At 44.5% G+C, this 16981-nt stretch overlaps 1 protein-coding gene across 1 annotated transcript in view; it reads right to left on the reverse strand.

Annotated features, from left to right (window-relative positions):
- ANKRD55 (ankyrin repeat domain 55) overlaps positions 1-16981 on the reverse strand; it is a 747192-nt gene that overhangs the window by 627752 nt on the left and 102459 nt on the right. Inside the window, exon 4 of the mRNA XM_078677760.1 lies at positions 16700-16809. Within this exon, the coding sequence (XP_078533886.1) occupies positions 16700-16809 (110 nt within the window). The remainder of the gene's footprint in view (positions 1-16699; positions 16810-16981) is intronic.

Below are 16981 nucleotides of genomic sequence, written 5' to 3' on the forward strand. Positions count from 1 at the left end.
GGCAAGGATCAACACATGAAGGTGCTTCACTGGCTCCCCATACTCAAACAAGCACAATTCAAACTTTTCACCCACATTTTCAAGGCACTACATAACACTGGCCAAGCATATCTCAACAATCGCATCTGCTTTCACAAACCGTCCATAGACCTCCACTCATCTGGAGTACTACTTGCACACATCCCACGCATAGGAAAAACCATATCCAGCGGTCGAGCCTTTTCCTACATCGCTTCTAAAGTGTGGAGCAAGGTACCAACTATTGTATGCCCAAACCTCTGAACTATGTTCCCATATTTTCATCTTTACCTCAAATTTCCTCCTTCACCAGATTCTCTGAAGCTGACGTGAGAGGCTGGGCAAGCAGGTCAGAGAGGAGAGCTGCAGCAGCCATTACCTCAAGGCTCAGGGCTCCGGAGCCTGCTCAGGGGTTCATTGATTCCAAGATTCTAAGTCTTCCGACCACGGCACTCATCCCGGCTAAAGTGAGGCAATGTACGGTAGAAGCGGCCTGGGCGAATGCGGCTGCCGTCAGTCAGCGACTGCGGGGTGAGCGTCACAGGGGGTATGCGGAGGCGGCCTGGTTAGTCTGAGGTGCGGTCTGTGGTCTGCCTGGTTGGCCCCACTCACCACAGGTGCACCAGGGGCCCAATCTCTCTGATGCAGCAGCTATTGGTATCCAGCCAGCCTCCTCCTTTACCACACCAGGAAGTCTTGTATGAGCCCTGTACCAGCCTCACTATTGGGCCACCGGTCCAGTGTAGCAACTTGGAGGTAGGTGGAAAATTAGGAGTTAGCATAACTGCTGGCCAGCCCGGCAGAAGTCAGGCCAGGCTTGGGCTACCCATGTGCTCTCGTTCAAGCCCCCCTTTTCTCCTGGTGGAGAAGCAACTGCCGTAGGGGGGGGTTTGTAGGGCTTTTTGGGTGCCCCCTCTCTTACTGCTGCCTCCTCAGAACCTTGGACCTCTGGCGGTGGCTGGGGGGGGGGGATCTTTAAGCCAACAAGCTAAAGCTAAAGGGTCTAGCTGCTCTAACCCCCACTTCCTGGGTCACCCTATGACCCACTGCAGAATCCAGGTAGCTAGCCCCTGCAACAGGTGGCCTCAGTAAGCCTCCTTTGTTGTTTGCTGTCTGTCATTGCAGCTTGGGCCTCGGATCGCTCAAGCACGGGGTGCTGAACTGTTAAGAAGGCCAGTTGAGAAGACCACATACCGCCCCGCCAGTATGCAAAAAAAAAAATAGAAAGAAAAAAAGGAGAGGATCAAAAGAACAAAGGACAAAGGAATTGATGAGTGCTTTCTGGAATCAGTGTCAGAGTGCCATTACCGTTACATTGTGCGTTGGGCTCACAGCAGGGTTAAAAAAAGAAACTTGACCAGAAAAAGGGAAGCAGACCTGATAAAGAGCGCCATCTCGCCCCAAGAGAGCTTTCGGACGGCCTCCTCCCATTTAAGTCCAGACCTCCCACATCTCACAAAGAATCCAAAGGAAAACACAAGGTTCTCCTTATTTCTAAACAAGCTGGTCTTGACGAGTTCAGAGTCTCCAGATCCCATGGGGGCAAATTCAGGTGAGCAAATCCCCATCCAACGCTCTACCAAACTTTGACCCAGAGGGGGTGGCAAGGCAGAACAATTCCTTTATGACATAAGTTTAGATTCACATAAGAAATTCACCCATTGGAATAGAGTCTCAAGTAACTTCATCAACAACAGTGGTTCCGCAACCACCATCACCTAAGAAGTTGAGGAGGTGGAGCACATCAGAAAATGAGCGAGGGGGCCTTGTCAGATCAATGCCCAGCTTCACAGATAGACGCACAAATGGAAGCGTCTCCCGCACACACGCCCCTACTCAAGAGGACACCAAGCTCTAACCTCAACTCTTTGCATCAATCCTATGAAACTGCTGTTGCGCCAGCTAGCCCTGTAAGCCCAGCTACTTCAAACTTGGCCTACCAAACTTTCAAACAAGACACAATAGCCAAAGCTCGTCTATGGCAATCACAAAAAATTGAGCTACAGATCGTTCTAATACAGTTGATTGCCACAATCCTAGCAGACCTAGGAACTAGGCTAATATTGCTAGAACAAACTAGGCCAGATAGAAATGGGCCAATTTTGTTTTTGTACCCAACTAATCGACAAACTAACCTGGCTGCCAGACGGTTGGTGGGCTCTGCTAGACAATGAAAAAATCCCATACTTAGAAATATACATCCAGACCACCAAGAAATCTCATCCAGCAACCCCACACCAACAGCGGATTCAGTGCCGCACTCAGTGACCCTTTGGACACCTAAATCCTGAAAAAACTCGGAGCCAGGTCTTTCCAACAATATTGCTACACTCCCCATGAATCTTCTGTCAGACAAACGTTCTACTCAGCACAGCCTTAACTCACTTCCAGCAGTCTTCCACCCTTTATGCTTGTTTATAGTGGAATAAACCGGACTGCAAATCCCAGGATTAAAAAAAAGGGGAAAAAAAACCTGGACTAGAGCTGAACATCACACATGGACATGGGAAACTTGGCAGGACTGAGGGAGCCCTGGGTTTGGTGGCAGGACCAGTCCACTACAACCGGCTGGAGAGAACGGTCCAAACATTCTTTTATGAAGCCCTTGTCTATCACTTTAGAAAAAACTAGTATTGGATGGTTTATAGATGGGCTAGACATTGGCTAGAAGACCAGCCTCCCACCCTGCTAGATATTTTCCAAGCCTGCTTATGGTTGTAGACAAGGCCGAGAGCACTCTGTCACATGTGATTAATTTGTGTATTTGGTCCAAAAATGGATATCTGCCTGTCACGTGGACCTTTGAGCAAACCTCGTTAAGCATCTTCACAAACTGCTGTAGTGTCACCTTTGGGAGCTTGTGAAGATTGGGGAGTGGGGGTGGCTGAGCAATGACTGCACGTACTTTACATCAGAGGACCCAGCTTCTCTCTGTTGATAGACCTTCTTGGCGCTTCAAAACATTAGTTCACACTGTGCACCCACAAGACATGAAGTGAATAAAATAAATATTGTTGTCTAGGTAGACAAACCACACAGTGAAACTACCTATTGTGTGTAGGACACTGCATTGCCGATGGTGTAAAGGAATGACTGACCCCTGTGTAGATTAAATAGGCCCCATGAGTAGACAATACTGTTCTGTACTATACAATAGACCTACACAGACCACATAGGTGTGCGTAGGACATTTGCAGGTCTTTATAAGAACTTCTCGAATAAAATTGATGACCGGTAAGGTTCTTTATAAAATAATTACATTACCAAGCAATCAATCCACTGAAATGTTCTGTCCCAAATCGGAAACGTTATGGTCACACAGGCATTAGTTCAGGGAGGTCGCTACCAACATTGTACTTTACAAACTCGCTGGATGATGAAAACATTCAATTTCTGGGATGAAGTGAAGAGGTGCGCTGAAGGTTCTCTGTGAACACTGAGTGAGGCATTGTTAAATAACGAATCCTTGAATAGTATTTCAGTAGGCCAGAGCCGTCTATTGTTTTGTGTGATCTTTCCTTCAGTGCCTTTCTGCCTCAAGGCAGTAGTGTCTCTGGAAATTATATTTAAGGGGGGGACGGGGAGGAGTGGGCACAAAATGGACCATAGATTATACTACTGGGGTCACCTTCAAAAGGATCTCGTTAAGGGGGGGTGTATACACATATAGATCTATAGACAGGCACGCACGCTAGGTTACTCGCAGCTTTTAATGGAAATACATTTGAATTTTGCCTATTGTAGCTTCCTGGTGTAAACAGTTTGCCTGAAAGATATACCAAACCTCATGCACGACTATCTCAATCCCATGTGTGATGTTCAGGGTGTGTAAATGACCGAAGATCACACAGTAGTATGAAGGTGAGCTGACACCTCTGCTCAATTCTATGGATTTCTAAAGCACCCCTTTTCTAAGTCTTCTACTGGGTTAGTGTGGTAGGCTGTTCAGAGAGAGCGACAAGTGTTTAGACATCCTTTCATGGGCATTGTAAAAAATGTGAGATGTATTTGCTAAATTGCCCCAATGAGGATGTTGCTGCTCGAAATGCAGATCTCCACAACAGACCAGATCAAATAACCGAGATGTTCATCATAAATCTTAATTTAAAAAAATACATAACTGGTCGTCTTTTGCGTATATATGTCCTCACTGATCAAAAAGTGATGGCTTTAATGCAAAACTCACTAAGAACATGTTTTTTTTTTTGGGCAAACAGAACTCGTTATAACCTTATTGTTAAGTCCCACTGCGTTCGTGTTTGATCCGAGGCTGGGACCTACTCTATCTCTACAGTGTATGCATTATCCGCTGTGCTAGCCACCCGTCCAAGACAAACCTGAGAAAAAAAGAGCAGGGAGGAAGACAAGAGGGGGTCGAAGAGGAGGCAGGGAGAGGAGGGGAGAGAGCTGCGAGGGAGGAAGAGAGGGGGCCACAGCGGGCGGGAAAACCTGAGCGAGGGCTGAAACACCGGAGGAAGGCAAAGCGAAAGCACGCCATGCGCGCGTTGATGGGGGCGAGTATGTGTGTGGTGGCTGGGTGCGGCTGGTGCATGTGTGTTTGTTGGCGGAGGACGTGTAGAACTCTGCTGGAGTTTAGCAGGTGAGAGCTGGCCGAGTGACAGATCGTTAATCCTGTCGGGGGGAATTGATAGCACGACAGCCTCCTTGAACTGTAGGCCCTGAAGTGTTTTATCCTGTCAGGGGTGGGGGGGGGCAGGAGGGGGGGTTTATAGCGCAACGGCCCTTAACACTTTTATAGAGCTTGAGTTGAGAGAGGCTACCATCCTTTTTTAAGTGCTTATAAATGGACTCTTGAGTGGGTGCAATTGTGGTCTATGCTATCCTGCTGCGTCTTGTGGTTAACGCAGTTACTGCATGCAGCTGGCTTGCGTGGACGGAAGGGGGACAGGAGATGTGCACATCGCGTGTGTTCACGGGCATGTTCACGACCTCCATTCGCCCTGCGCGTGCCCCTCTCCTGTCTCCCTTCCGAGGCAAGTCGATGACAATAGATCTCGCTGGCGACAGCGCTTTCGCGCTGCGCCACCAGGCAAGACCTAAAAACGTAGCCGGCGACAACAGGACCAAACTTCACAGTAGGTGCACCTAGACAACAAGGAAAGATAGTTAAATTTTTCCCAATTTTCAACCGTGGCGGTAAATAAGGCAGACGGCCTATTGAAAACAGTATGGCACTATAAGGGATTGGGGAGACATCCCTGCCAACAATGCAACAGATAACCGAATCAAGGGACAAAAAGGGAGCACAAACGCCTCCAGCTATAAAATCCCAAGTACTAGGAAATATACGCTCCTAATTGGTCTCCCCCTCACGTAAAGAGTACAACCCGGGCCACTGCAGAAAATGATGCTACGCTAATGCGTAGTTCGGGCCCACCTCAATTAAACTGGGAGAACAGGAAATCACTACCTTGTGCCAGAGTTGACTAGCAATCATGGACTCTTGTCCTACATTTAACATAAAAGGAACGGCACAACCAAACGGAGAATACGCCACCGTAATTCTCCAGGTCTCTGCCACTTTTAGACAAGCGCTGCAAAACTAAACAGCTTTACATCTAGGAAACTACAAGAACTCCACGGCTTCCCTTGAGAAGCAATGGTCAGGCTCAAGATAACCTGAATTCTGACATAAGGGAATCCACAAGAGGCATCTTACAGGGTACATGTGCCGAGGAAGAGCCAGTAACCATTAATCCCCTTCAGTGCCAGTTTCCAAGGGAGGAAAATGAAGCTGGAGGAAACCGTAGAAGATTTTTGCAATCTAACCACCTTATGGACGATCACAGTCAATTGTACTTGCCCACTCACCTCAGGAATATCCAGCAACCGAGCTCACTGTGAAGAGACAGTAATGAACCCCTCATTTTGCAACTGGGGGAACCAACTCAAACCTCCACAAATGGATCTGCACAGAAGGGGGCCGCCAACCACGATGCAGCTTTAGCATTTATTCCACACTTCTTCTTGAATGGCCCTCTGGATATATTAAACAAGTTGACTCTGCTGCGATTATTTCAACATATTCCATCTCTGAAAAATCCTTACCTCAACGAGCTTATTTCGGTTAAATTTGCCCACACCCCTGGCAATGAGACATCAGAGTCCACAACCACAAACTGGGGTTCAACTGCAATCAGAGACGCCATCTGTGAGAAGCCCTCACCTTCAAGGAATGGGGCATTGAGGTTCAACTATATTTCCCACAAATACCTGCATGTTCTACTTAGGGCGAATACAGCTGTTCCTCGCTGAAGCGTCCTGAAGGGTGCATGGGGTGCAACCCATGACTGGCTATTAAGCACCACAATAGCATCTCTAACCCCTTGATAGTACACTGAGGAATCAAGGAAAGAAACATCAGATATCAAATGTCAATTCAGAACCCCATGAGTAGAAACCAGCCCTCAAGGCCCCAGAGATGTAACTAACACCACTCCTCCTAACACAATGCAACACTGCTCTTTGCTTTGTTTAAGACCGAGGATCGGGAAACAGGCAATACAAAATCAGCTCTCAATCATCTCATGGAATGTGGCAGGCCTGGCTTCAACTCTACGTTATGCATGCAGGAAACATGGGCATGAAATTCCACAGTATTATATGGGTTCTACTAAATCTTCCAACCGGCCACATGTACAAGCCTGTTTGTGTGGCCTTCAGGTGGCCTCTCGATTTTCATAAAGCAATCAGACAAAATCTTAATCTCGCCGTGGATGCAAATCCACGGGGGTTTGCAAGCGGTATCCATAAAAGGCTTAAGATTAGGTCAGAAGGCTTCTCCCTTGCTCCTAATTAACTGTTACTTTAACCCCCAAAAACTCAGAGAGTTCGTGCCATGGACTCATTTGGTCAAAGCTTAAAAGAAATTCTCAAGTACCACATTTACTATAAAATGATGGTGGCAGGAAACTTTCAAATCAAGTACATAGGCAAATATCACAAAGTGGAACAAATGAGCAAGGGACACGAACAATTCAACGAGTTGAGGGTGTGATGATTATCACACAACTCTTAATTCTGATTCCTGTGCAAACACAAGTTTCCACATGGATCAGAATTTAACCCTGGACTCGTAATGAGGGCTATCTTAGAAAAATATTGTATTAACTTAATTCACTTTACTCGCAACGGGTGCGTTAAAACAAGCAGTGGACTCTTTTCTGGACTAGAGCAGCCCCTCATAATACGGCCCATGAGTTTCACTTTAACAGCGACATATACACATTACCTTTAAGCAGTGGAGTAAAGAAAATTAAGGAGGCCCCACTTCAAAGTACATTCTTGGGGCACCCCGCGCTCCGGATCCAGTTCGGAGAAACAGTCCAGGGACCTGCCAGTGCTGCGGAGGGGATCTGTGGGAGCTGCTAGGGCTTTTGTTACGCCACTGACTTTAAGTCTACTGGCCTATATACCTAAAGTCCTCACATTTGAGGTTCCCATTAGGCTTGACCTATTCCCCTATAACTCCACCAATAGACATGATTGAGCTTTATCAATGAAAGTGACCTATATACATTACCCCTGAACTCAACCAGCTGGGTTGATTTGTAAACATACATCTAATTACCACTCACAGAACTGCCTCCATATACTTATATTATGATGATTCAATGTAATGTGTAAGCGAATATCCTCTTTATTTTCTAGAGCTAATGTAATTCCAAGTATTAAAATATGTTATGAGAGGTTAGCCTGGCATATGATGTCCACTATTCTAGTGGGCACCTTGCACAGTCTAAACGACCCTTATTGATGGTGGTTGTAAAGTCAACCTTATAGACAAGCTATCCTAGTGGTAGCATGGACCAGCAGTCTTAGGCTAAAACGTCAGAGAGCATGTGAAGCCAGCTGTTTTACCATATATAATCCATTGAATACCAAATGAAAGGACACCACACAAGGTATATATCAAATATATATGTATTTATCACTAACACAACCCCTCTGCACTCTTAATATGGTCAGAGTTCGAGATACGTAACAAGTTACTCATTAAGTATACTATAAGTTGCACAAATACAATTCTGCCCTAGGGGCCTCACAAACCATATACTAAGTAAGTGGTGTAAGGACCACTTCAGGAATAGTGAATAGGCCTAGGGCGTAGGGAATTGCTGGGGTTACACTACAGAACCAAAGGTTAGGAAGTAGGAGACCCACGGGAACCGCGTGCAGTGTGGGAACACAGTCGCGAGTTACCATTAAGTTATAATGGGAACGTAAAAGTTACAAAGTAGTTGATTAAGGACACTTCCGGATAGACTACGGTAAAACCCTTTTAAACTAGGACACTTCGAGGGTCAACACCACGGGAGCACCGGAGTACTCGAGTTACCTCACCCAGGGTAGCCGGGTGCATAGGTGTCTTTTTGTGTCGGGTTTCGTTGCTGTTTCCTATGGAGAGCTGCAAAGAAGTGCTGCAGGCGATCAGAAGAAAAGTGTCCGGGTGGATACAAGGGTGGATCGAAGATGAGAAGAACCTGAAAGCAGAGGGGACAGAGTCTGGGTCACTAGCCAGTGACCAGGATGGAACAAGGAAGGAACCAGGCGATGTCGAGTGTTTCAGGTGAAGAAGGTGAAGCTTGTCTCTGCAGCCACGAGGACCAGGAGGCATCGACGATGACCAGGAGCTGGATTTGAGCTCTCCCACAAAGGATCCAGTTGACTGTGGTGTCGGTATCCGACCCAACAAGCCTTGGCAAACACAATCCACGCAGGAAGGGAAGATGGGCTTCAGTTCAGACCAGCAAAGTCTGGGGAGCTTCTCCTTCGCATGGAAGCTGGAGCCAGCCTGGAGCAACCAGGAACACGATGTAGTTTTAAAAGCAAGTCTTCGGAGGGCTAATTAGCCAACGGGCTAGCAACCAGGAAGACGCGTCAAGCTGAAACGCAAGAGCAGGCCCCACACGGCACTCGTGGAGTGTGAAGGGCTGAGCTTCGGTGCAAATGGCGCTCGGGTCTGGGGCTTCTCAAACCCCAAAGCACAACTGCGAGGGTGCCTCGGTAGTTGCACTGTTGGCAAAGTGCAGGTAGTCCAGGGTGTCCGTTCCCACGTCTCTCGTGTCCGCCACGGGTCTCAGCTTTGCTGTGGATGTGGATCGGAGTCGGAGAAGTCTGGAAGTCCAGTTCCTGAGTCTCTGAGACTTCGGGTTCCGGCAGGAGAGTCGACAAAGCAAACCAGCAAGTTACTGGTGGTGCCTGTTTGCACAGGGTGGTCACTCCTTGACCACAAGGGATATGTCTTCAGTCTTCTAGTCGGTATAGAATGTCGAAGGTCCAAGAGTTTCATTTCAGAGTTTCAGTCCAGGATAATCTAATGTCTCTAGACACAGCTCCTTTCTTTATACTGATTTTAGGGGCTGGATTACCTGCTAGGTCCCTCCTATGGGTGGACCCTGAGAAGGGGGTGGTTACACCAGCCGCGGCCCATGGAGGAAATTGCGTTGGGGCAGGCAGGCGGGGCAGGGGAGGGACAGGGTGGGGGCTGATAAACAACGGAATCTGGATGATTGCAGGTAAGTAAACAATTAAACTAATAAAACGAATTTCGTAGCGCGCACTGCATCGCATTTTGTGATGCAGGGCACGGAACGAAATTCGTTTTATTAATGCAATTGTTTACTTACCTGCAATCATCCAGATTCCGTTGTTTATCACCCCCCACCCTGCCCCTCCCCTGCCCCGCCTGCCTGCCCCACCCCAACTCCCTCCACGGGCCGCAGCTGGATTACACCCCTTTCCCTTTGTCCAGTTTCGCGCCAGAGCGGGGCTGGAGTGCCCCAGCAACTGGTTTGAACCGGGCTATGCATGGAGCACCTTGTGTGCCTCAGGTAGTGTCTGGAAAAGCATCTTTCCATTCGACCCACCCTGCCCCAATACACTACAGGCTGTCTGGGGAGGTGCTAGCAGGTGCTAGCACCTCCCTCGACAGGAAACCTATTGTCCAGGCCTCCCTTGCCGGAGTTTCATCCAGCTGCAGGAGGTCAGACTCGTGTCTGTGGCAGCAGCATCCATTTTGTGATGCTGAGTCTCTGTTTAACTTTAACCGGGTAAAGCAGTAACTACATGTCTTCTCCCTCTAGAAGGGTGTAATGATACCCCCGCCGCCAGAACTGGCGGGGTGGTAGTATTCCAAAGTGTTTGACACCTTACACAACATGTTTTGATAAAGCCAAACCAAAGTTAGCATTAACCGCGAGGATTATAATGCGCTTAAGAGTATATTGTATGGCTATATGGACGTGGTTCCAAAAGCTGCAGAGGGGCTCAGCTCATGCTAGAGCACCCTCTCACATAAAACCAAGCACTCTGCCTCCAGGATTGTCGAGGCCTACCATAGGAGTGACTTATAGGTGCATATGTGTCTATATATAAGCTATAGATATACTATATCTAAGTAAGGGGTGATTACACCACCTTACCCAAGCTGAGTGATCAGCCTGTGGTGTCAGTTTGGGTGGCCAGCCAGGGGTGGCATAATACATATTGCAGCCCCTGGTAGGCCTTGGATGCACCCTATGGTACACTATACAGGGGCTCACGAAGGTGACCCAATACCCAATCAGGTATGTACCTAAAGTACATGGTATCAATTTAGAGAGAAAACAGCTGGGCTGTGGGTCAGATTAGCAGGCCCACAGCCACACTAAAGTCGAAAAACCAGAGAATCACAGCAAAAAGTGAGGGTGACCATAGAAAGCAGACCCTTCTCTCCTACATATGTGTCAGGTGCTCTAGCCATATTCATTTAATAACAATTCCAAACAGCAATTCTGCTGTGGAAAAAAATCAGTCAGACTACAAATTAATTGTCTAGTGTACTGACTTCGTCATTAGTGTCATGCAATTAATTTTGCACGTAATTTGACAAATCAGCACCATCAACTCAGATATCAAACATGTTTCCCACAACCAATAAGTCAATTAATAATTCCTTGGCAATGCTAAATAAATGATAGATAAATACATGATGCTCAACTTGCTAGTGAAATCATCATATCCAGGAAGACTTTAATCCATTGACTTTAAGCTAATGAGGCAGACTGAAAGAAACAGAGCAGCTGTTACTTCCGGCTTGGAATCAAGGACTTGTCCATAACCATGGAGATAAAACACAAGCTCCACAGGGCCGTATCAATCTATCTGCACTAAGAAATTACTGCTAGTCCAACACATTATCAGCATGTGCTTCACCTACACCCTTCTTCTATTCGAGTTAGATGTGCTTGTGTACCATGTGAAGCTAATAGTATGATTGTGATTTATAGAAGTTTTTTCTCACTTTAAGTTTTGAATTGAATGCTTAGGATGTTGTTTAACCTGTATTATAAATCAAATTAAAATGTTGTACCACTGTAACATGTAATTTTTTATTTCTTTGCATAAAAAGTATGTATCAAAAATAAAAATGTGCAATCAATAAAATAAATACAATACATAAATAAAAAATATATAAAACCCTTCATATGTATTGTAAAAAAGCTACACACTATACAAAAGACCAAACTACAAACCATTTTAAAAAAGGTGTTTCACACAAAAGGATAACATTTACTCTTCCAACTCTAATAGAAACAATTTCGGACATGGTGTTTGTTCCACACTAAAGGAGGTTAGATGTACTATTCACTCTCCAAAGTAAACCATTTTGGGGAAGGTTTTGGACATTAAAGGGGCACATTTAATATTCGCACTCCAATCTACACCATTTTAAGTAAGGTGTTGGACAAAAAAGGGTTACATTTAATATTGCTACTCCAGTCTAAACCATTCTGGGGAAGATGTTGGGCACTAAAGGGATTCCATTTGCTATTCACACTCCAATCTGAATGATTTTGGGGAAGGATTTGGACATTAAAGGCCAAATTACAAGTCTGGCAGCCTGAAGATCATCATACTCGTAGGGGTGCGGTGGTGGCGGTGCAGCCACCGCCACACTGGCAGTCCGACTGACTGATTACGAGTTGGGTGATTAGACCACCCTGGAACCGCCGCCATGGGAACCACCAATCCCTGGAGGTGACGCGGCGGTCAGAGGCCACAATATGCTTGGCGGGACCACCGTGGTCCCACCCAGCATATTACAAGTTTCCTTTCTGCCGGCGGTGTCATGGAGGTTCCTCTTCCATTTACAACGTGGTGGAGAGGAATCAAAGGGGGCCCTACAGGGCCTCCTGTGCCTCCACCACATGTCGATGCACACAGGGGGCATAACATGCCCCTCTGTGTGCATGCACACCAGTGCCTGCAAGGCATGGACTTTCGAGTCCATGCCCTTGAGGAACCTTGTGGTACCTTTTTCAAAGACACGCCACCTCTGAAATAGGCACTGCCGCGGGACCCCCACGCTGCCTGCACACCAGCCAACTTTAAAGTCGGAGTCTGGGGGGCAAGCAGCAAGTCTCAGCGGTGCGGGGGCACCGATGTGGCATACGGCATCCTCCCGCACCGCCAAAACTCAGAATCGACCCCTAAAGGCGCTAAATTTACTATTAACTATTACCGCACCAATCTAAACCATTATGAAAAAGATTTTGGACACTAAGGGGCCCATTAGGTGGCGGACTTTGCCCGCACGCAATCCTTGCGGTAGTAGGGACCGCCATAAGGACGGGGGTCTTGTCGGAAGCATTAGGATGCACCCGCCACAGTTGAGGGCGCATCCCACATTCCTACCATTGTAGGGGGGCGGTGCACTCAGCACCGCCCGCCACAATGGCAGGAAAGCATGCTGTGCACTTCCATGCACAGCATGGCAGGCACCGCGCGGTGCCTGCCATGCTGTGCATGGAACTGCTGGGGGGTACCATAGGTACCCCCCATGTGCACTCCCCATGTGCACCCCCCACTCCCCCGGAGTCCCTGGGGGCCCGCAACAGGCCCCCGCAGGGATTCTCTGCATGCCTTTCCGTGGTGGCATTGCCGCCACAGAAAGGCATCCACAATTGCCGATCATAATATGGGTGGCAGTGTCTGATAGACACCGCCACCATATTATTCCTTTTCCGCACCGGCTGCAAGGCGACCGGGGCGGAATAGCGGCGGACGGTCTTTCCGTCCGCCGAGGTCCCCCCGTCATACTAATATGGCGGGGGGGAAAACAAATGCGGATGTCGGGCGGATTGCCCCCGCCAGGCTGGCTGTGGCTACCGCCAGCCTGGCGGGGGCAATCCACCCGACATCATAATTGGCCCCTAAGTTACTGTTTTCACTCCAATTTAAACAAATTTGGGGAAGGTAGTAATCACTAAAGGGCTTAAATTTACCATTCCCACTCCAATCTTAACCATTGTGGGTACTGTGTTGGTTACTAAAGGGGAAACATTTAGTATTCATACAAGACAATACATAATTTTTCAACATTTTAAATAATAATTGAACAAAGTAAATATAACTTACAATACAGATTTTACAATTTATATAAATACGCTAAAACTTAAGCTTAAAATAATATAAAATAAAACAACAAATGTGAACAAAATCTAAAAATAAACAAACATTTAGCATTCATATAAATAAATGTAAACATAATAAATGAAAATAATAATATAATTCAAATATTTTTAAACTATAAGATTGTAATCCTCCACAACACCTTTACAAGCAATATATATATAACTTTGAAACTTAATGATGTAAATGACATAATTTATTATCAAAATAAAATAATAAACACATAAAATAACTACACATATACATAAATGTAAAATGTATTCTATATCATCAAAAATTGAACATTTAAAAAAAACTTTAATATTTTTGTATATTATAAAATGATAATTAAAATTCTATAAATTAGAAATACATTACTTATAAACTAAAAAAATTATAAACAAATACATCTAATAACAAATGCTTCCTAATTACCCAATTTCCCTTACATCCTAACATCCCACTAATGAATATATTATTGATCATTTAATTAAAAAAATTAAAAAATGCAAATAATGGTTTACTAAGATATATGATAAATGCACATTTCGAATATACAAATTCAATTGAAATAACATTTATTATTTTATAAAAGCAAAAAACATTACAAATTTTAATAAAACTGTCAGAAATATTAAAATACATTAATACATTTCTTAAATATTTTACTTTTAATTATAATAAAGAAATAATATACATAAACTAAACTTAACAATCAATAAATAATAACCACATTTAACATATTTTCCAAATAAAAAATATATAACCTCGATATAAAGAAAATATTAAAATTCAAACTTTATCAAAAACAAAAAAAAAATTTTTGATTTGCAAATACATTTAAGAATAATTTTTTCATTAATTCCTCACAGTCACTACCTGAAATCTTGTCCCCTTTCCACAAATATGGGGAAATGTTCTGGCTCAGTATCATCTGCTCAAACCTGGAATTATTTTCACTGACTCGTGTGGCAAATGAAGACTTCATCATATATGGTCATGCATTTGATTCAGATATCCAGGTATAAACATAACAAAGAAGACACATATGCCTCAAATATACACTTTCTAATTAATCAACTTAAGCAGAAAATGTGTTTTGGGTGACGCTACCATTGCCCGCGATGGATATCATTAGATTCTCCTGGGTATTAGAGAGAGATATACCTGTTTGCAAGTTCACGCTGTCTAACTTTGAGAAGTATTATTGGGTAGATCAGATTTAATTAGTCCCCCAGTGATCAAATACTTCCTTATGTTCTCATATTTACAAACAAAACAAACTAATATAACCCTGCATTGCCAAGCAGTCTATCAATACCTTACTTTAAGAATCATTAATTCTGGATCACCCCATTGAATCAATACTTAGGACTTTGGAATTATTTTGTAGATCAGAATGCTTATTTACGTAGTATGCCCTTTTGGTCAAACCTAACTTTCATTTTGGAATTATTTCAAAACCTACCTAATGTATGTGCAATACATGTGTTAGTCAGGCTAGTGAGACTTGTAAACTGACCTTTAGATCTTTTGACATACAAGAACAAGAGAAACTTGTAAGCACACAGTATCTAGCATATTGCCAGGGTACATAGCAGTCTATATTTATGGGAGGAAAATACTGGTACGTCCATTGAATATGTCAGTACTGCAAATATTAATTGTTAAGATCGTGAATGTTCTGTTAAGAAAATACCAACTTGCAATATTAGTTGACACTAAAAGAACATTTAAATTATACAGTACTTTCAGGAAAAGAATATATATTCTATACTAAGGGCAGAAGTTCAATAAAAATATTTTGGGAATTTAATTGGAAGTAAGAAGACACGATGAACACAGACTAATATAACGACTCATATAATGAATATTCCGATATTCCAGTACAAAGTGGACTTAGTGGACCTGATTTACTCCAATAGTTGTTAAGATATTCTTGACAATGATGGGCTTGTTTACACACATGGCACTGGGCTACTCACAGGCAGCACTCTTATGTTCTTAGGCTATTAACATAATGTGTTGTTCACTGGAAAACCATTAACATATGAAATATAAATTCTGCATTTAATTAGTATTACTTCCCAGGAGTATGCTTTTGTCATACCAACTATTACTCAAATTTCTGACCTTCAATTGGACACACTAGGCACCATAGTATATAAGTTTAGTAAGCAATTACTTTGCATATCATTACTGAATCTTTTAGGGGTGAAGCTCAGCATCTGTAGTTCCAGAGGTGATTAAAGACCAAGGGGCCTATTATGGTGGAGGTTGGAAAACCTTTGACATTCATCAGTTTCAATTACGACCAGCTGATTATGTATCCGGACGGAATTGAAACCAGCCGGTCATTCCAACTGGATTCCAACTGGCTCAGTCGGCCAGTCATAACCCGCTCGTAATCCCAAAGGGCAGGCCTTTCCACCCTTGGGATTAAGATGCCTGGTTTCCGGCATGGATTCCATGCTGGCCTGTGTGACATGGAAGACATGTTGGAGAGCGTGTTTAGGGGCCCCCAGCTAGGCCCCCTTGTGGTTGCGGCCTCTGGTTGGGGGCCTAGGGGGCACCTATGGTGCCCCCCTGTTAATCCCTGCACACCGTGGCAGGCACCTTGAGGTGCCTGCCACGGGTTGCAGGGATACACAACACATCCCATTTCCTATTGGGGGCATGTAACAGCCGGGTTACTGCCGTAATGCATGCTTCCATAGGGAAATGTCAGAATGCAACCGAAAAGTGTTCGGTCGGATCCTAATGTGGTTGACGGGATGGCAGACTGGAGGTCGGTCGGTCCCGTTTACAAGATGATGAGTCCCCCCGACATTTTATTCACCTCGCCCAGTGTGCAATTGTAATTGTGATTACATTTTGGATCAGGTGATATAGCATAATTAGCATTTGTGATTCCACTTATCGTTGCACCTGGTGTTTTTGTTATGCCAATTATTTTATATGATCTTGTACAAAATGAACTATGAATGGATGAGGCCCACCCTTGATGGCAAGGAGGTAATAACTTGCAGAATATGTGTGATCTTTTTTGCAAAACGATTCTGGATTTAATTTACAGCATTGTAACATAACAAGAGGTCTTTATTCTGATGATCAAAACAGCTATCTAAAAGTGAACAATTTTGGATTTTAACATATGTGATATAGGCTTAAAAAGTTGTTAACTGTTTAATTTCAAAATAAATAAAAATAAACTGAGAAAACATACCTCACATCAGACTCTGCAGTTGCAGCATGCAATGGCAACCTCCCATTCTTATCGGGGATATTCTGCTTGGCACCATTTCTCAGCAGACTAACACAGCCTTCGAGCCACCCCTAAAAATGAGATAAAAATAGGAACTAGAAACTTGATTTCCCCAGCAAATATCTTTCCTGTTTATTCAGCCCTTCTTGTTTTGTTCGTCTGTTACTACTAAAGTCCATAGTTAGATGTTTGTGATTTCTTCACCTGCAGCTACTTCATTAGAAGAAAGTCTATGTCAATGTT

This window comes from Lissotriton helveticus, chromosome 2_1, assembly GCF_964261635.1.
Source record: "Lissotriton helveticus chromosome 2_1, aLisHel1.1, whole genome shotgun sequence".
Taxonomy (NCBI): Eukaryota; Metazoa; Chordata; class Amphibia; order Caudata; family Salamandridae; genus Lissotriton; species Lissotriton helveticus.